This window comes from Panthera tigris, chromosome D1 (genome assembly GCF_018350195.1).
Source record: "Panthera tigris isolate Pti1 chromosome D1, P.tigris_Pti1_mat1.1, whole genome shotgun sequence".
In the NCBI taxonomy this organism is placed as follows: Eukaryota; Metazoa; Chordata; class Mammalia; order Carnivora; family Felidae; genus Panthera; species Panthera tigris.
Genome location: NC_056669.1, coordinates 14,608,532 through 14,635,285, shown reverse-complemented (window position 1 = coordinate 14,635,285; position 26,754 = coordinate 14,608,532). Strand labels below are relative to the sequence as shown.

Genomic DNA, 26,754 nt, shown 5'->3' with positions numbered 1-26,754 from the left:
TACCACTTTCCAGGCGGAGCAGGCCGGTGCCACCATGAACATCAGCGTTCCCCAGGTGCAGCTAATCAACCCTGAGAACCAGATTGTGGAGGCGAGTAGTGACCTCTGATGGGTGTCAGCCCAAACCATTTTCTTCCCCATATTTTTGCTGCTTTTCCTGGCTTCTTATTTAGAATTACCTTTCATTTCTTTTCTTTTTTTTTTTTTTTTTAATTAAAAAAATTTGTGTGGGGGGGTGCGGTGCGTGTGGGTGGCTCAGTTGGTTAAGCATCTGACTCTTGGTTTTGGCTCAGGTCACAATCTCACAGCCCCACATCGGGCTCCACACTGACAGTGCAGAACCTACTTGGGATTCTCTCTCTCCCTTTCTTTGCCCCTCCCTGCATGCTCACTCTCTCTCTCTCTCTCTCTCTCTCTCTCTCTCTCTCTGTCCCTCCCTCCCTCAAAATAAATAAATAAGCTTAAAAAATTTTTTTAATTAATTATTTGTTTTGAGTTACTTTTGATTTCTGATTTGATTGTATTTCTTTCCACCACAGCCGGATGGGACATTGAACTTGGACAGTGATGAGGGTGAAGAGCCCTCCCCTGAAGCGTTGGTCCGCTATTTGTCAATGAGGAGGCACACAGTGGGTGTGGCTGACCCACGGTGAGTATCTGGCCAACAGCCCTGACTCTGAGTTCCTATCATGGTTCCTTTTTCCTGCTTTATTGTGTTTCCCAGATGAGATCGAATCCAGTGGCCACGACATGTGTGTACCCAGTTCAGTGTCTCTGGTAGATACGTGGTAGGCCGATGGCTGCCATCATGTCAGTTAATCACAATACTTTGGTGAAGAGCATGGTAGCATCTTGGCTCACAGATGGCTGTGAGTCATCGCGGTCATCACATTGACTTGGCTCTAAGTCAAATAAAAGTACCCCTTAAAATTCATCTGAGTTTGACGTCTTTCAGAGATGTTGTTTACTACATGTTCTAATGTAAAACTCAACTAGGAAGGGATGACTAATGATATGGCGTAATTTATGTAAGTTAAGAATTAAACTAAGTGAACAAGAATCCAAAACCGTACCAAGTAAGTACCAGTTTCCCAAAACATTTTCCCCAAACAGTCCCTTAGCATGATGCCCTCACAAGGGGAAATGTACCAAAGGCTGGCTCTGTCTGTGTTTGTTCTGCATTTGAAGACTTTCAACATTAAAAATAGCCTTACCTCTTTTCTGGATATTTCCTCTACTCTGTTGGGAAGAGGAGGTTAGAGCAAGAGTTCTCTTGAGAGTTCAATTAGGGGCAAAGCTAGTGTTCTTATGAATTCCTTTTTCCTCTGAGCGATTTCCAAAAAAGCCTCCCGAGGCCTGCTGATTGCTTGCTTTACGTTTCTCATTCTCGGCCTGTGATCAAACAGGCAACAGGGGAACATTCTGGCTCCGAAGACTGTCAGCTGCAGAGGGGTGGAGTCCTGTGTCACTCTGTCATTGGAAAGATCTCTTATTTGAAAGCATGCTGTAAACCTCACTGTTGGAGCATGAGAGCCCTGCACATCCACTACTTATCTGTCCCATCAGGCACTGACAGGAGTAATTACATTCTTTCCCTGGTGAATCAGTTGCTACTTCGGGAAGCCATTGTTTCAGTGGATGGTCTGTGTCCTCCAGAAACTTGCTGTTCACCTCCAGGCTTTGAAAACCCGAACTGGACCGGTGCCACTATTTCCTCTTGGCTCAAAGCTGTTGGTTGTACATGAGAGGTCAATGATGAATAGCAAGCCCCAGTCCCAAACAGTAGAATGGCAGAGAGCCAGATTCCATACACTAGGCTTCTCCTTGCTTTGGGGCCTTAGAAGTACAAATTGAGGAGGAAAGGAGACAAGTAAAATATGTTGTGCTGAACTTAGTAGTTTCATCAGTTTGGGGATCCGAGTAAGAGCATTAACCCACCTCCTCTGTCATCCTGTTTCCTTCCAGCACGGAAGTTATGGAAGACCTACAGAAGCTCCTGCCTGGTTTTCCTGGAGTCAACCCTCAGGCCCCATTCCTGCAGGTGGCCACTAACATGAACTTCATGCACAACCTGCTGCCCATGCAAAACTTGCAACCAACTGGTCAGCTTGAGTACAAGGTACCTGGATGTGGGAGAGGACTTGCCCCGTGGAGGAACACATTTGAGCTTCCTCTGAGAGCCTTTGAGGGACCTCGCCCAGGATTTAAGGGTATCCCTATAGCGAAGGCTGATTTCTCTTGCACAGCAGCTTGGGTGACAGGGAGGATCAGTCTGTACATACTTGAAGGATCCCCTCATTTCAGTGGGCCAGAGTACTGGTCTTTTCTCCCTCCCCCTTTCCCCTCTCACCGCTCTGTCCTGCCCACTTGTACTTGCGACAGGAGCAGTCCCTCTTACAGCCTCCCACCCTACAGCTGCTGAATGGAATGGGCCCCCTCGGCCGGAGGGCATCGGATGGAGGAGCCAACATCCAACTACATGCCCAGCAGCTGCTGAAGCGCCCACGGGGACCCTCCCCGCTTGTCACCATGACACCAGTGAGTAGCGGCACAGGGCCCGACCGACTTTCTCAGAGACTTTTGATAAAGAAGTTGCGGGCCTACGACTGGGAACCCAAGGTCACCAACCTAAATATTGGAATGTCCTCTTCCTCTAACGTCTGATGCTCAGCGTATTCCCATTTTCTTCAGGCTTGTAGGATTTTCCAGACTTAACGTGTGGCGAACTCCTTTACTTAACCAAACAGTCGCTACACTGAAGCCTGTTTCCTCAGTGGGCCCCTTACAGGCCCCCCCCCACCCACCCACCTTGAGTGCTGCCACAGCCTCGCAGGCCACAGTGAGTCGCAGTGGCCTGACTTACACCGCCCTCACCCCGTAACTCCTCCCTGCCAGAGGGCGGCGCCTAACAGCTTTCTCTAGAATGCACTGCCCTTTACACTGGCTTGCAAGATTATCTTGGCACCAGCCCTCTCTCCTTGATTAACACTACTTCACATTTTCGGTACAACCTGGATTAGTCGATTATTTGGCTTCCATAAACTCTAACCTAGTCAGTTGGCATCTCTCAGTCCCATCTTTTTTATTTTATATGTATATATAGAGATACACGCACACACACGTAATGGTAACCTTCAAAGATTCTTTTCCTTCCCTGGGTTCTGGTTATTTTCCTGTCGTAGGTAAACTCATTCTTTCATTCATTCGTTCAGTCCTACAGCACCCCATGATTGGGTGCTAATTACATCCATAGCCCTTACTAGGTTTTTGGGGCTGTGCTTCTCAACGTACCTCTTGTTGAGGACCTTTTTCCCCCTTCAGTCCATCATGAGATTAATACCTTTGTAAAATACAAAGAAGTGAATAATCAGAGAAATAACAATTTTAAAACATACAACATACAAGGCTAGATTGTCAACAGACAGAATTGCTCTGTTAAATTGCTATAAAGGTTTCTAAAAGCTTGCTCTTTATTTCTGTACTAACTTTACCATGGATTGGTAACAAAACACTTTGTGGACCAACACGGGTCCGTGGGCCACACTTCCAGTAACAGGGCTATCGGGAAAAGGAAGGATCAACATATGTGAAGTGCCAGAATAATAGTAAAAAGCCATGTGTCATTAAGTGCCAGAGTGAGTGTTGTGGACTAGGCGGTGGCAGAGGCATTCAGGGAAGGACAAGAACAATGTAGGTTATGAAGGATCGGGAACAGCTCTGTGGGAGGTAGAGTGACATACTCTGTCCACTGTAACTTTTTGCCAAGGTCACTAACAAACTTTTGTTGATAGATCTGGTGGGCATTTTTAATCTTTATCTTTTTGGATCTTCCAATCGTATTAGTCACTGCTGACCATTTTTTTCTCTTTAAAATACTGTCTTCTTTTGGCTTCTGTGATACTACATTCTCATTTTCCTCCTGCCTCTCCTTTTCCGGTTCCTTTTTCTGCTTGTTCCTTGAAGTCCGTGAAACCCACATTTTATCTTAGGCCCTCTTTCCATCTCATTTTACACACTCTCTCTGGATGATCTTGTCCACTCGCATAATCTCAGTTACCGAGTGATTCTTCAGCTCAGAACCCTCTTCTCTTCTGCGTTCTCCACTTCGCACAGCTGACTGCCTCCGGCAGAGATTTAGTTGGCTATCCCAGAAGTCCTCACAATTTTAATTCGACATGTCCTCAAATGACTGCGTGTAACCTGTTTCTCCTCCTGGGTGACAGTGACTGGCACTGTTGTTCTCCTGGTTACACAAGCTAGAAATGTGGGATCTGTCTTAACTCTTCCCTCTCCCTCATCCCTGTCTCAAGTCAATTATCCAGCACCTTACTTCCGTCCTCCACCGCTCCTTCCGGAAGCTGCTGTCATCCTTTGCCGAGATTGACACAGTGGCCTCCTAACTAGCTTCCTTGCCTCCGGTCTTGTCCCCTAATCCCCACCACCAGTCCTTCTCACAATGCAACTCGAGCAAGCTAGCTTTCTAGAGTACAAATTTTATTAACATCATGTCCCTGCCTGAAATCCTTTAGTGATTCACCGCTGCCGCTCCTCAAAATATACTTCTTAATGTGGTATTCAAGGCCATTTATAACTGACCACCGTATCCCTCTCCTGCCTCATCCATGGCCACTTCCTGCCTAACCCTGTTCACTCCAGCCTCAAGGAACTATAGTAAGGGATCTGAACACCCTAGCAGTATTTAAACATTGGAATTACTCCCAAAGTTTTTGTTTTGTTTTATCGTGATCGTCCATTAAGAAAAAAAAAAAAGAAAAGCTCTTTTGTGATAATGGAAGTATGACATTTTGCTCTAGTGCCTGAAGTATGGTGATTATGAGAGCCACCAGGCTGTGAGGAGCTATGAAGGATGTTCAGCACTCCCATCCTCATGTAGATGAGGATGACACAATAACGCGTGCATCGTGGTGGTTCTCAGTGCACGTGTGTGTTTGGGTGGGTGACAGCTATTTTCAAGCATTGAATCGCAACTGCACAATTACATGTGTACTAAAATGTGCTGTTAAAAAACCATCACGCTTTTCTGGCACTAGAGACATCTGAACACTGGTGATAACATTAATATGAAACAACAGGTCAGTGCCTAGACATTCCAGGTAAACAAGCTTCTACTGTATTTTCAGGTCCTCAGACACCTGCAGGCCTGCTCTTTTCTCTCAGCCTAGAAACCCCGAAGGCTGTGACCCTTTTCCTCCATGCGCGGCCAGCTCCTGTCTACCCTTCAGGTCTCAGATGAAGTGTTACATCCCCCCGAGATGCCGTTAGAGGACTTGGGCATGCTATTGTGTAATTATCTGTTTACTTGTCTCTGTCCTCCACTGGACTGTAAAATGAGGGCAAGAACTGTATTTGTGAATTCACATTTTATCCTGGAACATAGTAGGCATTCAGCTCTTTGTTGGATGAATAAATGAATGAATGAAGATGACTCAGAGGAAGAAATCCAAATTAAAACCACCCGAGCGAGGTAAAAATGGAACGCTAGAAGGGCCTGTCAAAGTCCTGTATAACCCAGGGGTCCTGGGAAAGTTTCGTAAATAAGAAAGTGAACAGAAAGGCCTGTCCCACGTCCGGTTTCTAGAATAAGAGCTCCTACGGAAGAAGCGCCACCTTGAGCTTTTCCTTCCTGTCTCTCTCCAGGCAGCGCCGGCAGTTACCCCTGTGGACGAGGAGAGCTCAGATGGGGAGCCAGACCAGGAAGCTGTGCAGAGGTAATGTGACATCTGGCAGTGCTCGCAGAGCGTCCTTGGGCAGGCTCCCCCTGCAACCAACGAAAGGTCGCTTCAACATTTGTGTGGTCTCTTTGCTCAAGCCAGATGGCATGTTCCTCCCCACATGGAAGTAACAGAAGACTACCCAGAAAATGTCATTTCTGTAAGCACCACTGGAAGTCCCCTAAGTGACAGCAATAACCATAAGAACTTTTTCTCTCCTCCCTCCTTCCTTACTTGCCCCCTGCCTTCATATTTGCAACTCCGATAGTATTCACCAGGCGCAAAGCCTGCTCCTACCTGCCAAGAACTGTTTACTGAAAAGGAATTGGCGATCTGGGATGACAGTGATCCTAGCTAGTCTGGCCATGGACCTCTGGCATGGACTCTTCCTTTCCAGGAGAATGAATGCCTCTCGTACTGTTTGCCGCGTGCTTCTTCCATCCCCTTGTACCAACAAAGAGATAATGACAAAAGAATATGGGATTCGGGCCAGGGACAGATGCAGATATCCATTGTTTGCAGAACCTTGTTGAGAGATGCCTAACTCGCAGAGAACGGCAGTGACCATCAGGCATGCTGTACTGTTCACTTTACCTCAGCCCCCGTTAGCCGTGGTCTGCAGCCCCGTGCATGCCCCCCCCACCCCCCGTGGGAATTGTCTTTCTTATTTCCCGGGAAGGGCCGGGGCGGGGGTGGGGGCGGTTTGGACCAGAATCCAGCATGTATTTTCCCAGAAACACAGGTGTCCTTCAAGATTATATGTTTTTCCCTTGAGGGAAGTTGAAATAAAATGGTTTTCATGGGCTCTCGGGGAAACTTTGGGTGTCTTTATCAAATGGGTACGAAACCGCTGATGGCTTTCTCTTGGGCCAGTTGACATACCACTAATTACTCTATAGTCCGTTAACTGTTTTTAGCTTAAATGGGCAAAGTAGTTAAGAATGAAGCAAGACCACTTTTTAAGAACCTGACGGTTGCTGGCCAGTACTCTCTTCTTACCCCCAGCAGCTCTGTATGTGAGAGCTGCTGTTCAAAAAGAAGCTGGTCCCATTTGGAAAGAAGAGTGGAGAACAGGGTGTTGGCAGGCGGGTCAGCCAGTAGAAGAAAAATTGTGGTAACCTTTTTTTTTCTTTTCTTTTTTCCCCTCTTGATGCTGTCGTTTCTATAGTTTGCTGATGGGCCCTGCTGGTGTCCTGGAAAAAAAAAAAAAAAAAAAAACTAGGAAACTTCCTGCCTTTCTACCGTAATTAATTAGATAGTTGCGTATCACTTTATCTTCTTTGTCTTGGATTTTACTTCCTCCGGCTCCACCTTCTTTTTTCTCGAGACCAACATTTGAAGGGTATTTAGATGGGGTACGTCAGCCCGTCAGTGCTGATGTAATGGGGAGGGATAATGCTTCTTCTGTGCACACCCAGGAAGAGCAGCAGTGACAGGAGGAAGCCGTCAGCTAGATGAAGGGGGGCCCATAGCTTATGTTTGCTATTGACTAAGTAGTGGATCCAATAGATCATTAGAATAAAAGTCATTAGCTTGTCAATTCCTAAGCTTTTGAAACTTGAGTTTTTCTCGCCTTGCCTTTTTTTCCCCTAAAACCAATTCTGAACATTTCGTGTGGTTTCATTTCTTCATCCTCTAGAGAATGTGGTTCCCTCGGGACAATGTCCGTGTTTCTTCTCTGATGATTGACTTACAATCATGGGGCAGGAGGGAAGGGGGGTCTTGAAAGCGCTCAGCCACAGTTGGAAGGACTTACAAGTGAGGACAGTCTCAAAACCCAGGGGCCATTGGGATCTAAAGACTCCATGGAGCCCTTCTGAATATCTCTCTTGGCTCATCTCTAGGAATAACTCTTAGGGCTCCTTTCCTCCAACTTGGATTTTGGAAATTTGGAGGGCAAAGAGGAATAAAATTAACAAGTGGGAAACAAATTCTTCTTTCAAATGGCATGCAGTAAGGAAAATCGATCTTCTTTGTGAGCTCCCATCTGTTTTCTCTCTTCTCTCGGTGGCTGCTCTCAGGTCCCGAATCCAGCCGCTGCAGCGGTAAGCCAGCTTTTGTTGGCCAGCTGAACGTGTCTCACTTCCATCCAGCCAGGGATCTGTTTGCCGCTGAGCCCTTTCTGAGCTCTGGCACGATTTCATTCTGAGCGCTTTGGATGAACTTCTGATGCTTCTTGCTGAGGAACATTCCTGTCTGTCTTTTTTACTATGAAATGTGTTCCTGCCTGTTGCAGGTACTTGGCAAATAGGTCCAAAAGGCACACACTGGCCATGACCAACCCTACAGCTGAGATCCCACCGGACCTACAGCGGCAGCTAGGACAGCAGCCTTTCCGTTCCCGGGTCTGGCCTCCTCACCTGGTACCTGATCAGCATCGGTGAGTAGCCACATGAGCTACGTGAGCTCCTCGAGGCTCATCGGGCAGGCACCCTCCTTGCTGTGCTTCCAGTGACGGTGACCCGCATCGAGGCTTCAGACAGCATCCTGAGCTCACATCTTCTCAGCTCCTTTCACTAAGCAGTGCGCAGGGCAGTACGAGATTCTTCTTTCCCTTTCCCTTGTAGACATGTTTATGGTCTGCAGTTGATTCTCGTGATTCTAGGTGTTGACTCAGAGATGAGATTGAACTTGAAACCTGCAAGGAGGCCAGCTGGAAATGGGAGGATTTGTAGCCATATCGATAGCCTGGACCCTTAGTAACCCGTCACCTTCCAAAGCCTGAGCATTTCTTACCATGTCACCACTGAACAGTGAGCTTGGACATGGAGGAAGGAGCATCCCTTTGTGAATGGTGGAGCAGAGATACTGCATTCTCTTGAGTGTTGTGCTCAAGAAGTCATTCTTGCAATAATATTCTGAAGGCTGAAATCTTTTGCTAGGTCTCTGTTACATTTGTAATTCATCCTCTTGAAGAAATAACAAGCTTAAGCTTCCTGGCCAAGGAAACGTCATAAAACTGAGTACAAGTAAGCCTGGGAGCACAGGGGAGTGACCCCTGCCTCTGGCTTAAGAAGGGGACTACCTTCTGCAGACACCTCGACGACTACAGTTCTTAGCTGTGTCCACCCCAAAGCTGTCCCCCGTCTCATGGGCCACACTTTCCAAGCCACCACCGATTGCTAGAGCTCATTTTATTTCCATCTCGTTGGGAGGATGGTGAAAGCAGCCTTACTTGGGAAAGTTGAAAAGCAGTCAGGTTCCAAGGAAAGGAAGTTTGTGAATGCGTTGTTATTAAATCTGGTTGCCAGCTCACACTGGCGAGCTTGACAACAGTGTTTTTATTGTGACTAGTTCCCCGTCAGGCGTCCACACAATCAGCAGGGACAGGTGGACTCTGTGCAGACTGAGACATAATCAGTGCTGCGTTGGCAACTCTGAGAGAAGGCAGATAAGCTCTTCTAGATGACCGTGAATAACAGTAAAAATGGTCCGGTAGGGACTAGCAGGAATGGCGGCTCTCAAATAAAACGGTGTCCCTGGCCCGGAGAGACAGTGTTGTTCCCAGGAGACTCTCTCAGGACCTGCGCTGTGAGGGCACTGCTCGGAAAGGTCCTCGGAGTAGTTATTGGAGGGCTGCCTCTCCCCACCCCACCCCAACCCCCACCATAAATTTTCTGTGATTTCTCAACAGCTCTGAGCTCTCCACTGTTACCTAACAGAACCTCTGTCTCTTTGTTCCTCCTTGTTTCTGTCCTCCCTGCCTCCACAGCCTGACAGTTTTTTAGCCTTTGTCAGGGTCTGCAGTTGAGCTGAAGTCCGTCGGGTGTCCCGACTTGATCGAACGCACTCCTCAGGAGATAGTCTTCGTGGGGAAACGTGAAGCACCTGCCCCACAGGCACCTGCCCCACAGTCAGGCTTTATCGCGGAGTCTCGGGCCTGTTTACGCTTGTTTAGTGAGGAAGGCCACGGTGGCAACAGCCCCGTTTGTGTCACGGCTCCCTGTCAGGGCCGGGCCCGCTGAAAAATCTGTCCGCCGTCTGCTTTCATGCGGACGCTCTCGGTAGAGTGTTTCAAGGGTTTCCTGTGGTCAAGCGAGTTTGAATTGGAATGAACGTTCGATGAGTGGCGCCTTGTGTGAGGTGGGGCACTGATGCAAACTGGTGTGTGCGGAGGGGGTTACTATAGAAATATGGCAACACCAGAGACCGCAGTCAGTCTTCAGAGGAAAAGAGACACTTTGCAAAGCCGTAAAACACTGGACATGGGCGGCCGAGACAGATTATTGAATCCCTCTCATTTTTTGGAGGAAATGGTTTAAAAACAGCATAGACATCTGTTCTTCCAGGGTATAATTCATGAAGTCCGGCGTGGGGACAGAAGAGGGGTCTCCTCAACCTTTTCAATCCTGAAAGTGTATAATTTAAAATTAAACAAAAAAAAAAAAACTTACTTTAAGTGTAATTTAAAAAATGAACACAGAATGGATTTTTTTTTTTGAGGCGGGGAACCAAGTTCCTGTTCGAAAAGTGTGGTGGGAATATCAGCCTCATAGGAGGCTGTCCCGAGCTCAAACATGATTGCTGATAAACGTAAAACACGAATCGGTCTTGTCAGTGCTTCCGAAATGAGCAACTACATCGGAACCGTCCCTCTCGAGTTTCTGTGCCCAACTGACCTGGGTCAGTCCTGAGCTTCTGGAAAAGTCATGAAACACCTGGGCCTGGGAGTTGCCACTCTGACAGAAGAGAGTGGGTTTTGTGCAGTCAGGTCGTATTCACCACCCGAAGAGCACAGCTTTCTGAGGGAATCCGAAACGGGTCCAGTGTCAGAAAATATTGAAAGCCTGAGGCTCTGATTTTAGGAGAAAACAGTATTATTTGCCTGCTCTGACTCCAGACCCTCGAAGTAGAAACAAGACTAGGAAGTACTGAGGTGTTCCTGGAAAGAGGCTTTCGTGATTGCTGCCTCTGGAGTGTGTCTGCCAAAGTCACGTGTCTTTTGTGTTACATCTGTGTGTCCATGCTCCTGTCCTGCGTGCACCTCACGCACCTCCGTGCCGAGCTTCGGGTGGAACCTGACCCCAAAGTCCTTCTTCGCGAAGGCAGGGCAGAGGGCTTTCCCCCACGGCCAGGACCCCTGACTGCTGACTGCTCTGCACGCAGCCATCAGAGCCTCCGAGGCCCTCCCCATCTGCATTGTATTTGAGCTCGCTGCTCACCCTGCTTCCTTAGCCTTGTTCTGCTTCAGTCCAGAGCGAGCAGCTAGCCAGGCGGTACAGCATCTCACCCGTGGTTCAGTGTGATACCATCTCCGCCCTGGACCTGAAACCCTGATCCTCTCCATCAGCTGCTGGAATGCTGCCTGGGCAGTCTTTTATCTGCTTACCTCAACCCATAAACATCTCGTTCTGATTAGGTGACAAAGGTGTTAGCTTCTGACTCTGATGCTGTCATTCTTTCTCTCTGTGAGATACTGGCTGTGCTCTGACTGAGCAGTGGGGTTTTGTAGGCAGTCCACACGATTCCTCTGTTGTTAGGGGGCTGGGGGGAGGCATGCCGCTCTGGGCAGTGAATTTTCACAGCGGGCAACCTTATTTGCGTTGACCGGTTTCGTGTGCAGGATCTTGAGGCCCACGTTCCTTAAGAATGTGCTGTCTCCATCTGGGGATCAGAAGCCGCCCCCCCCCCCCCCCCCGCACTTTCCTCCCACACGAACCTCCACCCTCCACTTTCTGGCACCGAACCTTTGACTTCCAAGCCAGGCCTTTGCCACAAAGCTGACTGTAGTTTCCTTCGGGTCATACAGAGAGTACTGCTCAGGGAAAACTGGGTCAGACGGTGAATTTTAGGTTTCGAAAGACGCTAGAGAGTCCCGAGTATGAAAACAAGAGCCCCCATACAGCTTGGCCTGAGGGCTACGGAGAGGCTCTTCTCTCTGACCTAGTGTATTTGTAAGAACTGGAAGTGTTTGATTCCAGGACCTCACCGGGCTTGGAAATTAAGCCAGCTCAAGGTAAGTGGACACGGAAGACGTGCAGCTGGAGTTCTGTAAAGGGCAGCAGGCTAGGGAAGTGGCTGGCCTCTGGACATGGCCTGGCAATGGCGTAATACGCAGACAGGGCTGCACGTGCAGCCAGCCATCTTTGCGTTCTTCTGGAACAGCAGTCCCTGGGTGATGTGGTCAAAGGCCCTGAGTGCTCGCCCCTGACCTTCTCTTCCCATGTATTTAGCTCTACCTACAAGGACTCCAACACCCTGCACCTCCCCACGGAGCGTTTCTCCCCCGTGCGCCGGTTCTCAGATGGGGCTGCAAGCATCCAGGCCTTCAAAGCTCACTTGGAAAAGCTGGCCAACAGCAGCAGCATCAAACAGCTGCAGCAGGTAATGGGAGAGACGGCAGGCACCTCTGGAGAAGCGTGGGGAACGCAGAGCAATAGCGTGGAGGACCGGGGTGGCAAACCTCGGCCCGTTCGTGTCAAGGTTCAGATCCGTGTAGCTTCCCAACGTTCTTTGCTTACTCCCTGGTGTGTACAGCTTTCCCCAGGATCAAACTTGCTCAGCCCACGAGGGGCCTGGGTTTTTCTCCTGTCAGTGTAATGTTTAGAGAGGGACCTCCGGGCTTGGGTTTCAGTGGGAAGCCCCAGAGAAGATACCTCTAAGCAAGCTTGGCATTCTGCTCCTGACTTCTGGGCACTGGCCGTTGCTGGAACCCGCTCAGTGCTGTTACCGCCCAGCACACCCTCTGGTGGGGAGGGAGTGGCGCTCCCAAAGGAAGGAAGTGTACCTCCAGGCTTGTGTGAAGGGCCACCGTCCTTCCTGCCTCTCTGATGGCCAGGCTCCAGGCGACGTGTGCTTCGTATGCGGATTGCACACCGGCCGCCCTCTCTCACACGCGGGCCCCTCTTGGCCTTTTCCGTTCACTCACCCAACACGGAAGGTGAATATATCGAGTACACGAATACCCGCATACGTGCGTCAGTTGCCCTCCGAGGACCCCCGTCCTCTCTCGGGGCTCTTTCTGCCCACGAGACCTCGGGGGGCAGGTCTGCATCTGCTGACGTCGCTGCAGGGGGGGGGGGGGCGGTTGCAGCCCACCCGTACGAGCTGCCTCTCCCTTCAGGAGTGTGAGCAGCTGCAGAAGATGTACGGGGGGCAGGTTGACGAAAGAGCCCTGGAGAAGACCCAGCAGCAGCACGTGCTGTACCAGCAGGAGCAGCACCACCAGATCCTCCAGCAGCAGATCCAGGTGGGCCTCCGCTCTCCGCTGTCTCCAGCTTGTGTGGGGCGTGAGGGTCTCGGAGGAGGCCGCGCAGGGCAGAGCGGACTTGTGTTTGTGGTTGGCGCGTGTGAGGAGAGGTAACCGGACTTTCCGATGAACCGCCAGAGCATGAACCTCAGTCACAGACCGCTGTTTCTGTTTCTGGCCTTCCTGGGAACAGCTCCGATTCATCTGCGGGCTCACGGTCCTTCTTCTCCTTTCCCCCACATGTTTAGGATTCTATCTGTCCTCCTCAGCCTTCTCCACCTCTCCAGGCTGCATGTGAAAATCAGCCAGCCCTCCTCACCCACCAGCTCCAGAGGTAACGAAGCACTTGTTTCACGCCCAAGCCGCTGTCTCCGTGGCTCGCCGTCCTTGGCCCGACTCGTATGGGGGACTTGGACTGACTGTAGCGTTCGTCTCGGGAGAACATACATGAAAAGTGGAGAGGTCGACTTAAACGTTAGCTGCCTCCCTGAAATCCTGCCTTTATTTGGTCCTTGTGCCACTTCATTTTCTTAGCCCCACAGGCATAGTAATCTGGCAGCAAGACAGGCCCGGACGCAGGCCCACAGTGACCTGTGCCTCCCTTTGCGAAGTCTGGGAAGATAAGACGTGGGTGGGTCCTAAATACACTGTGGTAGGTGGTTTATGGATATTTTTCTAGCCCGGAGTCTTATCAAAACTAAAAAAAAAAAAAAAAGTTTCTGCTTATGTGTATCCTGTGACTGAAAGTAACATCAGGGGTTATATTGTCAGCTCAGGAAATTTACTTATTTATCTGGTTTTGTCTTTTGGTTTGGTCTTGTTTTGTTTTTAAGGTTACGGATCCAGCCTTCAAGCCCACCCCCCAGCCACCCCAACAACCATCTCTTCAGACCACCCAGTAATAGTCCTCCCCCCATGAGTGGCGCCATGATCCAGTCTCACGGTGAGTGCAGGGCCTTAGACTGAGCCATGAAAAGCCACCTGGAGAAAGTCAGTCCTCGTGTTGAGTGCAATAGGATTTAAGGGTACAGGCTCTGGAGTCAGACTGCCTTGGTTTGAATCCTGGTCCCAGCACCTCCTTAGCTGTGCAGCCTCAGATAGGTTACTTAACTTCTGCATGCCTGCACTTTTCCAAATGTAAAAGAGCGAAAATAATAGCATTTAATGAATAAATCTGAAAAGCACTTAGAAGTCTTTGGCACAAGATAGTTCTCGATAAAGGTTGTTATTAATATTTTCGATAAAACCCCCTCCGACCCTACCAAATAAAAAGCTGCTACCAGAACCTTCCCCATTGTCGTGCCTCCATTTGGTTCTCCGTTGCACGCGTGGGATCCTCTCTTGTGGGTGTTTAGGAGGAGGGAAAGATGAGTGTTCCCTAATTGGTATGGGTCTTCCGAGACCGGCGATCTGAGGATTTAGTATTGCCCAAACTGATAGTCTCTTAAGTAACGCCACACCGTGTAGATCCCCTGAAGAGTCTGAATTGGTCTCTGGGCCCTGCCTACTCAACGTGGGGTCCCCCGACCAACAATACCAGCAGGAAAAGTAGAGTCTCAGGTCCCATCTCGAGCCTGCTCAGTCACAGTCTGCATTTTAGCAAGATCGCTGGGCCATTTGCATGTATGTGTGAGTTTGATAAGCACTGCCCTAGATCAGAGCTACTCAAAGAGTAGTCTGGGACCAGCTCTCAGACAACTTACTTGAAAATACAGATTCTGGGGGTAGGACCCAGGAATCTGTGTTTTACCCAGCCCTCCAGATGAGTCTTCCACACGCCAAAGTTTGTGAAGCACCGATCTAGATGGCGTCTGGCTTGAGTGTCCTCATTGGCTCCTGCTGCCTCCAGCTGGCACACAGCCCAGGCGTTTGGTGACTCTAAGGTTCCTCTCTCTCCAGGTGCTGCGTCGCCCTCCCAGTTTCCGGGCTTACCCTCCCGCAGCGCTGTCTACCAGCAGCAGCCTGAGAACTGCTCCCCCCCTCCCAGCATGGCCCTCACCTGCCTGGGCATACAGCAGCCCGCCCAGTCACAGCAGGTGACCATCCAAGTACAGGAGCCTGTTGACATGCTCGGAGGCATGCCGGGGGCCGCTGCGGGCTCTGCCGGGCGGGGCATGTCCATCAGCCCCAGTGCCAGTCAGATTCAGATGCAGCACCGTACCAACCTGATGGCCGCCTTCAGCTATGGGCACCGCCCCCTGTCCAAGCAGCTGAGTGCCGACAGCGCGGAGGCCCACAGGTGAGGCTGCCTGAAGTCACCAGCCATCTGTCTAGGTGGTCCGGGTGGGAGGAAGCCCCTTAGCAGGGTGAGAGGGGAGAAGGGGAGGAGAACTCGTCTGGCTGGGCTGTGCCCGTCTCCCCCTTTCTAACGTCAGGGCGGGTGGCTAGGGGGTGAATCTGAAACCCGTTTATTGACAGAGGAGGAAAATGACAAAGCTGCCTTCCTCTGTGTCTGCAAAGAAGAGAATGGCCCTATTAGAGGAATTTCTCAAAATTCCAGTTGTCCCTTGTCTGTTTCCTTAGGCTTCTTTCCCTCCCTGCCACTCTTACTCTAAGAGATCGGTGCTTTAGTCGCTCCGATAATGCTGTACAATAGGCCAAGTTGCCGTCTTCAAACGGGAGCTGGATCTGTTTCGCACACAGCACCCCGTGTCTCTTGAAGTTCCCGGAGAAGCGAATGAGCAGGGGTGGGGCCTGCACGCCCACCTCCCCTGCCGCACCCCAGTTCTCTGTGCCGGGGGCTCCCTGCTGAGGAAGAGTGGTAGCTGGCCCCGGGGGAGTCTAGCGCTCTCGCGACGTGGATGCCCGGTACTCACTCCCTTTTGTGTCTGCAGCTTGAACGTGAATCGGTTCTCCCCTGCTAACTACGACCAGGCGCATTTACACCCCCATCTGTTTTCGGACCAGTCCCGGGGTTCCCCCAGCAGCTACAGCCCTTCAACAGGAGTGGGGTTCCCTCCAACCCAAGCCCTGAAAGTCCCTCCACTTGACCAATCGCCCACCTTCCCTCCCAGCGCGCATCAGCAGCCACCGCACTATACTACGTCGGCGCTGCAGCAAGCCCTGCTGTCCCCCACGCCGCCAGACTATACCCGACACCAGCAGGTACCCCACATCCTCCAAGGACTGCTCTCCCCCCGGCACTCACTCACCGGCCACTCGGACATTCGGCTGCCCCCGGCAGAGTTTGCACAGCTCGTTAAAAGGCAGCGGCAGCAGCAGCAGCAACAGCAGCAACAGCAGCAGCAAGAGTACCAGGAGCTGTTCAGGCACATGAGCCAGGGGGACGCCGGGAGTCTGGCTCCCGGTCTCGGGGGACAGAATATGACAGAGCGCCAGGCTTTATCGTATCAGAATGCCGACTCGTATCACCACCACCACACCAGCCCCCAGCACCTTCTCCAAATCAGGGCACAGGAACGCATGGCTCAGGCTTCCTCCCCCAGCCCGGCCCATGGGTACGCTCAGCAGCCAGTGCTCACGCACTCGGAGAGCATGGAAGAGGAGGGCCCCTGTGAGGCGGCCAAGGGTGGCTTTCCAGACAGGACGAGCCCCAGTACAGCGACCAGAGGTTGCCGTGACAGCACCCTACTCTTGAGTACTGGCGGACCCGGGGACCCCGAATCTTTACTGGGAACTGTGAGCCACGCACAGGAATTGGGGGTACATCCCTACCGGCATCAGCCACCTGCTGCATTCGGTAGAAACAAGGTGTCCAGCCGAGGTAAGAGTCCCTTCGATGTAAAAGTCCCAGGCCTGTCTGTCCTCATTCACCTAACTCAGTGATGGTATCTTTCCCCAGCCAGGGCTCTGTGTTCCTAGGAGGAAAAGAATTCCTGAGAAGGCCTTCGGGACCTTCCAGGGGAGAAATATACAGGGCACAGTACCGTTCGCTTTCAGAATAAAGAGGTAGCGACAGAAAACTAACACTTAGATAGCACAGCCGGTGGGAATAGTTCCCGTTTCCCCTAGTCACACCATGGCTTCCAGGAATCCAGAATTTCCTGTCTTCAGGAACACAGTCAGCCAGCCAGCGCTAGGGGAAGTATGACTTCGTGTAAGTCGTGTTGGACCAAGAGTCAAAAGAGCACCTCCGTTCTGGACTCACCTCTATCACGAAGGCGGTAACTTGTCGCTTAATCCCTTGGGTTCATATTTTTCTCATCTGTGAAAAATGGGCAGGAGGAATAATGGCGCACGAGAGAAGCGCGTGCTGCTCCGAAACGTGATGTAAACGCGAGGCGTTGTTACTACTCTGCTCAGCTCATCCGTGAGCAGAATACAGAATATCACAGCATCGTAAGGGGCCCCATGTGCATCATCCTACGTCGCTTTATATAACGGATGAGTGCATTCGTTTCCATCCTGAAGGAGATCAGGATAACCAGCCGTCGGTCATACTTGGAAAATCTGGTTCCGTTGGCATCCTAGACACAACCTGCCCCGATTCCGTCCCCTCCACACAGATCATGGGACATGAGTTAATCCAGGAAAGGTAGAGCCTGGAAACCGAGCGGATCCCCCATCCTTCCCCTCTCGGAGCTACCTGCGTCTTCTGTCCTGTCCTTTAAGGTCAGTGCACAAACTCCTAGGGGAATTAGTTTCCGTGGCACAGAGTCGGACAGAAGGCCTTGCTCCGAATCCGTTTATGAAGAGGACTTGGCGCTTCCCGGCTGTGCTTACTGATGCACCGATAGGGGTGGCCATGCGGTTGCACAGGACAGTTTAAAAATCCTGGGCTTTGGACCAAATGGGTGCCATCCAGCTTAGAGGCCTGCATCAGGCAGGCATACTGGATTCACTTGTGGCTGCTGTGTTTGTAGGTGGACAAAGGATTGTGGGAGATTCCGGAACCAGGTCCTATGTGGAATGGCTGACAGACCTGGTGGGGATGTTTGAGCTTAGGGGAAAGAAAGACTAAGGAGAACCATCGTATCTACCAGAGGGAAGGAGGGATTAGACTCTTTGGGGTCCATATCACGGGCCAGGACCAAGAACAGGATAGAAGTTGCAGCAAATACATGTCAACTCCTGGGGAAGACTGTAATAAGAACTTTCCAGAATAAGCTACCCTAGCGCCTCGGAGCCTCTTGTCACTGGGAGTGTTCCAGCAGAGGCAGGGTGATAGTATCAGGAATAGTGTGGAAAGGCTTCCTGTGTGAAGGAAAGCTTTCACCAGATTAGCATCCTATATTTGGCGTAAAAAAGAGAATGGCTAACATCTCTACGGTGTCATCCATGTGCCAGACACCCACTGCTATTCGTGCGGAAATTCATTTAATCCTCATAACAACCCCATGAGGCAGTAGCTCTTCCTGTCCCCATTTTACCAGTGAGACAAATGAGGCACAGGTTATGTAATTCGCCCCCAAGGTCAACTGCTGTCAAGTGGCACCGAACCCAAGCGTTACTCTCAGCTCACCGCAGCAGGTGCTGACCCAGCACGTCCCGGTGTGCGAGGCAATGAGGAAGGAGCGAAGCTGGAGCGAATAGTGTGAACCCCCTGCTCACCCCAACCTGCGTTGCCATGTATGGAAACACCTTTGGAAATGTTCTTCTTCAAAGATGCTAACTTCTCTTCGGTTTTCCCTCCTGTGTGACTCCTGTGTACGGAAAGGCCAGGGGGGCTTATCAACCTGTATCCCATCGTTGTCAGAGTATCGCCCCCCCTTGCCGGGGGTGCTGGTCTACTGGGTACCTAAAGCGAGGCAGAATGTAGCTGGCTGGTGCGAGAGCTTTGGGAACGCCAGATGGGGGACAGAAGGTTCTCAGTCAGAGGAGTGGGGTTGCCAGCATTAAGTGCTCTTTGAGTTGGGTCTTGGTGGATGGAGAGGAATTTCCCATTTGGCTGGAGCGGAGACGCAGGGGCCGGGACCAGTGGGTGGGAAGGTCTCTGTGAGGTTTGTGGGGGGGCCGAGGGGGGGGCAAGCAGGCTTGACAAGTTGGTGGTGTAGTGCACATCAGGGAAATAGTAGAAGCTAAGGGCAGGAATTTTGTTTTTGTTTTTTTTTTTTCACTTTTAAAATGCTAATTTATTATTTTTTAATTTTTTTAATTATTATTTTTAATGTTTATTTGTTTTTGAGGGAGAGAAAGAGCATGAGCAGGGGAGGGGCAGAGAGCAAGGGAGACACAGAGTCCAAAGCAGGCTCCAGGCTCTGAGCGGTCAGCACAGAGCCCCACGCAGGGCTCGAACTCATGAACGGCGAGATCATGACCTGAGTCACAGTTGGACACTTAACCGACTAAGCCACCTACGTGCCTGTAAAATGTTAACTTATTAAAGTTTAAGACAATTACATATGGTATAATAGTATACAGTGTGTTCTTTTTTTTTTTTTTTTAACATTTATTTTATTTTTGAGAGAGAGCGCACAGGGGAGGGAGGATCCAAAGCGGGCTCCGCGCTGACAGCAGAGAGCCCGACATGGGGCTTGAACCTGAGATCATGGCCTGAGCTGAATTAATAAGTCAGACGCTTAACCGACTGAGCCACCCAGGGTGCCCCTACTGTGTGTTATTTATACAGACACAAAGGGAAACTGGCTATTAAGTGAAAACAGAAATTGTGTCCGATAATAAATAGAACCAAAGTTCACAGCACCAGTGAACATTAATTTGTCTTTAATACCACTTTACAAATTGTTTATACCTGGGCAGAGGTTTTCTAAAATCCAGAGCATGATCTAGATCCAGCAACAGGTGCCTTCCCTTCCGGCCAGAGCTTCATGACTGTGATTCTTGTGACAGATCTCCCCTACCTCCTCTCCTGGCTGAGCGATCATCATCCCTTGTCTGCTCCCTCTTCCTTCTCCCATCCACCACCATCACCATTCTCCCCTACAGCCCTCTCTTCCGCACTCTGGAGGAATCTAGCCAGAAGCATATGCCTCAAGCTCTTAGCTCAAGACTCCCCTGTACCTGTTGCCTCATTATCAGTCTTGCCAGCATCTCCCCCCCAGAGTCCTCTTTTTTCTTAAATGTGCTTTTCCTGACCTTCGATGTGAGCTTTTCTGGAAGCAGCTCTTGCCCTGCTTGCTAGTACATTGTGGAGATTATTCTCCCTTGTGTCTACCCAGTTGGCTCTAAACTTAACTCTTTAACTTAGCTACAAGGTATGCCCGTTCATGCTTGAGTACCATTCACTTTGCCTCTAACATCTGTTCTTGTTTTGTGACTTTTGAAGCCGCATGTACAGTTATCTTTAACAAATGAAGCTGCAGGCTTATTACTGTGATTTTATAATCCAGCGTGGTGAGGCTAACGTGACAGGGAAACGCATAGCCTCAGAGAGGCCTGATGCTGCTCAAGAGTTAAAATCCCCATTGGGAATGTACACCTGTGTGTTTAAAATGGTGTCTTATCCTCAGGTGGCCCCATTGTCCTTGCCTTAGCCCGAGCTGCCTCTGTGGGCCTGCCATATAACCTCTCCTCCCTTTCTCTCCCTGCGTAATGAAGCTCATGCCCCCTGAGGGAAGAATGGAGTTCCCGTTTGTAGCCCTTCTGCCCCGCGCTCGAGGCTCAGGCTCGCAACTCACAGCCACCCTGGAATATACAGGTCACGACCCCTTTTACAGTAGAAACTGTGCCTCCACCATCTTTTGCTGCTTTAAGCTGCCATGATTCTATAATTTTAAGAACTTGAGAGCTTGGAGTATTACATTACCAAAGAACCATCAGATAATTTGCTGTCGCTTTTGCCAAGAAAGGTCATAATGCTATTCTCCCAGCTCACTACAGGCCAGAGGGGGAGGCTCAAGCTTGTTTATCTCTCTGGACAGAGAGGAATGCCTGCTATTTCCTTTAATGACCCTTCCATCTCTGTGTAGGTACATGCTAGTTCCCAAGCACTTCATCGGTTATTTCCACAACAACAGATGCGATCAAGTTCACTGAATGACAAGGTTGCACCAGACAGGATTGTAGGTGCTGTGGGGAGTGAGTGCAGGGATGAAAAGATAAAGACCCTACCCTCAGGAAGCTTTTACCCTGCCGGGGGAAGGCAGGCAGGTTCATAAACAGCGTTACCCTGAAGGGGTACAGGATGAGCGCCGTAAGAGGCATAATTATTAAAGAACAGAGCTAGAGCGACCTTCTGAAAATTTCTTCAGGGTAGATGAACAGTGATCACTGGTGTCGGTCAAGGAAAATTGAATGCCACAGATCAGCGTCCACGGTCACCTCTTTCCTTTATGGCTGCTTCTACCCGTCATCGTGGGGCCAGGCCCTGCTGGGGCACTGGGCAGGCAACATGCCCAAGGTGTGTTTCCAGCGTGCCTTCCAGGGCTTTCCGTGTACCCTGCTGCCTGTCATCTCCCTGTCTGTCACTCTAGAAGGAGAAATAAGCTTTGTCTTCCCTCTGTGGTATTACATACGCTTCATTTTTTCACCTGGCAAATAAGTAAGTACAACAGCATGACCGGTTTACACAGTGAGATTACCAGCTGGACTGGCAAAGAACCACATCCTCTCCCCCGAGCCTCGTCGGCTTCAGCAGCTTATCTGCGGACTCAGGCCCCACGGAGGGTGAAACAATGACAGACTGGGCCGGGTTCACCCCTCAGAACCTTTAAGAGGAATCTGTACCCAAGTCATTTCTCTCCTTTTCTCTTAAAGCCCAGTAAATGAGTAAGGGTGAGTCAACATTGACAGATTCAATAGAGTGTTGTGCAAGCCGCCCCGAAGTTCCCGGGCAGTGGGTGGTGCGCACCGCGTCCCTCTGTGTATTTGGCCCCTTGCGTGATCGGGTGCCCCCCCCCCCCCCCGCCCCCGGACACTCTTGGCTTCGACCCTGGTCAGCACCTGAGGACGCTGCTCCCGGCGGTCCTCTTTCCACCAGTATTGGTGTGTCCTTCGGTGAGCTTGACCATGCCCCTAGCTGCTGAACTGGCACAAGGCACCGAAGACTCAAGCCTGGGTCTCCTGTCCCTCGGTCACTAGGCTAGTGGCCTTCCCTGCCCTGCACACACCCCCTCCCACTGGTCAGTAGAGTACTATGGAGGGTCACAAAGGTCTAGAGACTCAGGACTCAACATTCTTTTTTTTTTTTTTTTCTTCAAAAAATTTTTGATGTTTCTATTTTTGAGAGAGAGCACAAGCAGAGGAGGGCCAGAGAAAGAGGGAGACACAGAATCCGAAGCAGGCTCTAGGCTTCCAGCTGTCAGCACAGATCCTGACGCGGAGCTCGAACTCACGGACCGCGAGATCATGACCTGAGCTGAAGTCGGACGCTTAACCGACTGAGCCACCCAGGCGCCCCATAGGACTCGACATTCTTCTTAAAAATAATACTTTACTCATGCAGTCCTTTACGATTTAAGAAAGGGCTTTTGGCCCTTGGTGTCTTCTGAGCCCCCTGACAACCCTCATTCTTCAGATCGGGAAATAGGTTAGATGGCATACACTGTCGGTGATGGGGTTGGACCCTGACTCCGAGTGTTCGGATTCTACCACCTTACGTTCTCCCATTTATGCCTCCTCCCCTCTCCTTTGGCACCTGGCATGCTCTCTCCCAAGCCAAAGAGGCCAGCCTTTCCGGATCTCTGATATGTGGATCAGACCGAAACTTTGTTGCCTAACTCCTACTAATCCGCTTTGTTTTCATCTAGTTTTAAACTTACGTTAGTAAGTTTTCCTCCTAAAAAGAGGAAATTAAACCAAACTCGTAAACTAAACTCTGGAAATTAGAGTGTCAGTAACTCATTTGTTAGCTCACGTATGGGTAAATTGTGCCCACAATTCTGGACGCAGGGTATCCTCGTTTGTTTTCGTCAGCTGGCTCGGCACACCCTGTGCACTCAGAACCGACACCTCTGAAATGAGTGTAAATGACCCCAGGGTTTGCTGGGCTCTTTGAGCGCACCAAGCACTTTCACGACTTTGGGTAAGTCCTGCTTTCCCGATAGACTGAGACCCAGGGAAGTCAGGGGGCTTGCCCAAGCCCCCACTCCTCAGGAGTCCTGCGGAAGCCGGGATTCCAGCCTGGGCCTCTCTGACCCCCAAACATGTGCTCCTGAGCTCTAGGCTGGGGAGTCAGGAAGGCTCACTGAGGGATTTCTCGAGCGCTTTCTGGCTCTGTGTGCCGGTGCTTGTCAGGCATGCTGGGCCCAAACTTGAGGGCCAGGAGGAGAGCAGACAAGGAGGGCAGGATCCAGGCGACCTTCCCCACAGCAGGAAGACGAGGGTGGGTATTTGGGTTTGGAGAAGCCTCATTCTCAGAAATAAAAATAAACTCAAAAAAAGAGAGAGAAAGGAGACTTAGCCTACTTAACAAATAAACTCTAGAGGAGGCCTCTAGAAGAGGTGGGAAGGAGCCGGATATCAAGAACCAGAACGTGTACATTTTGTTAGCTTTGCTGTTTCCTCATGTTTGAGGAAATCTTTAAACAGCAGAGCTCTTGTGTCGTCTTTGGCAGAGCAGGGAGGGGGGTGCAACCAGCTGTGTTATCCGGAAGGAAAGAACCCCAGGGAACTGAGTGTTTGGTGTTAGCTCTCAGAGAAGAGAAGACAGGCATTGGAAAATGCTCCGAAAAAGTAAGCAGCAGCTGTTTGTGTGGCTTCTTGGCGAAGCGGACCACAGAGCCAGTGTCGCACCACTTCCTGCCCATGGGTTCTGTGGGCCCAGGGCGAGCACGTGAGCTGTGCCCAACGAGAGGAGGCGGGCCACGTGGGGAAGAGGAGTGAGGACTTGCCCACTCGGCAAGTCCTGCTGTTGGCTTTCCTTTCTCTTCCTGTCTCTTCTGGCTTTTAGCTTCGATAGCAGAAGAATTCACTTCTTTTCTTTGGCCTCTTTGCTCAGAGAACTTCCAAAAGATTTCTCACTCGCCATCACCTTTGGCATTTGGGAAGCTTCCCTCCTCTCCTTTTCCTCCAGATGCGTCGCACTACCAGCAACGTGCACGTCAGTTGGTTCCACTCCCTTCCCCACCCACCGTAACCCCTGAGCCAGGCCTAACCTTGACTGTTGTAGGAGGCCATTTGAATCTGGAGACCTGAAACCCTGTAGCCAACACTCACACAGCACATTTTACTTCCATTATTCAAATAAACATTGGAAGGGCATGGTTAGCATTAGGGCCGTGTTTCCTATTAAGAACTTTTTTAAAACCTGGTGTCGCCAAGGGGGAGTTCATCAGAAGATAAGCCCAATAGTTGCCAAGGAGCTTTGACCAGAAAAGATCAAGCAAGCAAACCACACATATGTTCAGGTGCCAGGCTCTTAAGGACCAGAGCCAAAAGTGTGACCAGGAGTATCTGATCAACTTAGCAGTGGGCCTGGTATTCTTCTTGACCACCTTTGGTCAAGAGGAAATATTCAGTCCTCTTGAATGCTTTTCTCTCCAATATCTAGTCCAGAGGGTGCATGACTCTGGCAGGATAGTAACCCATATTAAGAGAGTATATATTAATATCAGTTAAAGAGCTAACTATTACATAACTCTTGGATATAGGACACTGTTCTGGAATACTAAAGGCTCACACGTGCATAAGGTACACTTCTTGTTCTCAGAGAACTTACGGGCTAATAAGAACAACCAAGACAAATACACAATTGAAAATGACGTCAGGAATAGTGTTAGAGTAATAAGAGTCCTTTAAAATTTTCTGACATTTAAAGGAAGCAAAGATCTTTATCTGCTTGAAGAGAGAGTTTCATAAAGATGTTAACATTTGAGGGGTGCCTGGGTGGCTCAGTCGGATAAGCATCTGACTTCAGCTCAGGTCATGATCTTGTGGTTCATGAGTTCAATCCCCGCATCAGGCTCTATGCTGACAGCTTGGAGCCTGGAGCCTGACCTGCTTCGGATTCTCTCACTCTCTCTCTCTCTTTCTGAAAAATAAACATTAAAAAAAGATGGTAACATTTGAGATGGACCTAAGAAGATGAGTTGATTTAGATTGGCTGGAATGGAAGAAGCAGCAAGCCATTTCCAGAGAGAGGAACAGTGAGGGCACCTGCATGGAATCGAGAGTGGGTGGGGAAGAGTTAAGCGCTCCCATTTGCACATTTACGCATGGGGGAACGTAGTGTGTAGTACTCACTGGAAGGTAGGCTGGGACAGCATTGTGACAAGGAGCTGTTTGGGCTACCCTACTTAAGAATTAATCTTTATAGAGTAGCGGTAGAGGGATGGTTAGCGGGGGGATGATTGGTAATCCAGGCAAGAGGTGATGGGGCTTTGGCGGAAGCAGTGAGATTGGAAAGAGAGGGACTGAAGTGACCAACATTGCAGAGGTAGATTCTTCAGGCTTAAGGTGATGTGGAACCAGGAGTACGGAACCAACAGGCACCCTGCGAGCTCACACCCGGAAGGTTAGGAAAATAGGGAAACAAGTTTGTCTGAGACACGGCCTGGGGTCAGGGTGTTGATGAGTTTGGAACCGGGCATGGTAAGTGTTAGGTGTCTGTTATTTCTCCAGGGTAAGGTTAATAGTTGGAATTATGGATCTGGAGCTTATTAAAAAAGCATTTCAGTAATTCTTTATCTAGAGGCAATATAGTTGAAGCCCTGAAAATAGATGATATTACCAAAGTAAGTGTGAGGAGAGAGAAGAGGTCAGGGTGGAAATGTAAAGAGTGGAGGGGCCATGGAAGCAGTCGGGGACAGCAGTTCAAAAAGTAGAAGAGGGGACTGGGCCGATCCACTGAGGTGGAAGCCAAGGAAGGAGAGACAAGACATCCACAGGATGGAGGCCATCCTTCCAGGCTAGAGGTTCCTGAGAGCTCCACGGAAGATTCTTATGTGCACATAGGTTTGGGAAATAATACTGCCAGGCCAACAGAGGAGTGAAAACAAGAAAGTTTCAGTGTGACCCAGTCACCTGCCGTTCGTTGTATGGGCTTTTTCTCGTGAGGATTTGTGATCCCTCCATAAAGAGGCTCCTATTTGCTGTGGGACTTGGGGCTGGCAGGCGGGTCCAGGCTCCTCTAAGTACCCTGAGCAGCCAGCTGAGGGTTAGCAAATGGTATACACATGGTCCTCACCACTGCTGATTGCCTCTGGCAAGACAGTTCTTTGATGGGAGTGACAACATCGGGAGAAACTCTAGGTCCGCTGACCCTGTTTTGCTGTGTCTCCTCAGAGTCTGTGATGGGGAACTGCATGGATAGAAGTTCTCCGGGACAAGCAATGGAGCTGCCGGATCACAATGGACTTGGGTACCCAACACGCCCCTCTGTCAACGAGCACCACAGGCCCCGGACCCTCCAGAGACACCACACGATCCAGAACAGTGATGATGCTTATGTATGTTGGCCTCTCCTACTTCTCAGAAGTGGGATCCTACTGGTCCCAACCTTGCCAGCAGTCCTGTGGGGTCACCTGTGCCCTTCCATTCTTCCCAGCCAGAATCCAGCCTCTCTGGGAACGATGCAAGCATGGCTTTGAATCAACTTCAGAGACCAGTAGAATCTGTGCTCTAAACTTCAGACCAAGGAATCAAGAGTAGTTGCTATCTGTTCCTTCTGGTCTGAGTTATTGAACTTCTCCCCAGACAGTCTAAACTCCAGCCCAAGCAAGTGAACCCATAGACTTCTGGTTAGTTTTCCAACAGTTCCATTGAATGATTCAGATAAAGGGACCTAACCCAGATCAACCGAACTTTGCTTCCTCCCGTAGCAACTAGCCACATGTAGCCATCCAAACGTAAATGTATTTAAAATGAAATAAAAATTTAGTTCCTCAGTCACGCTAGTCCCATTTCAAGTACTCAGCCACTTGAGGCTCGTGGCTCTGTGCCAGCAGGACAGATGTAGCATGCCGCTGTTCTCTCGGAGAGCACTATTGGACCGTCCGGTCCTCAGACCCAGGTCCTCTTGGTGAAGGGGACAGG

General features: G+C 50.2%; 1 protein-coding gene across 3 annotated transcripts in view; it reads left to right on the top strand.

Annotated features, from left to right (window-relative positions):
• The window catches only part of SIK3 (SIK family kinase 3), a 238,153-nt gene that overhangs the window by 208,982 nt on the left and 2,417 nt on the right, over positions 1-26,754 (top strand). Inside the window, exons 10-22 of one of the 3 annotated variants that reach the window (XM_042959566.1) lie at positions 14-91; positions 540-649; positions 1,966-2,119; positions 2,416-2,538; positions 5,659-5,729; positions 7,969-8,112; positions 11,906-12,056; positions 12,796-12,921; positions 13,170-13,255; positions 13,755-13,864; positions 14,821-15,160; positions 15,756-16,645; positions 26,005-26,168. In XM_042959566.1, the coding sequence (XP_042815500.1) occupies positions 14-91; positions 540-649; positions 1,966-2,119; positions 2,416-2,538; positions 5,659-5,729; positions 7,969-8,112; positions 11,906-12,056; positions 12,796-12,921; positions 13,170-13,255; positions 13,755-13,864; positions 14,821-15,160; positions 15,756-16,645; positions 26,005-26,168 (2,547 nt within the window). Of the gene's footprint in view, positions 1-13; positions 92-539; positions 650-1,965; positions 2,120-2,382; positions 2,539-5,658; positions 5,730-7,968; positions 8,113-11,905; positions 12,057-12,795; positions 12,922-13,169; positions 13,256-13,754; positions 13,865-14,820; positions 15,161-15,755; positions 16,646-26,004; positions 26,169-26,754 lie in introns of all 3 variants that reach the window. The other 2 variants (XM_042959565.1, XM_042959567.1) reach the window with 2 other exon arrangements.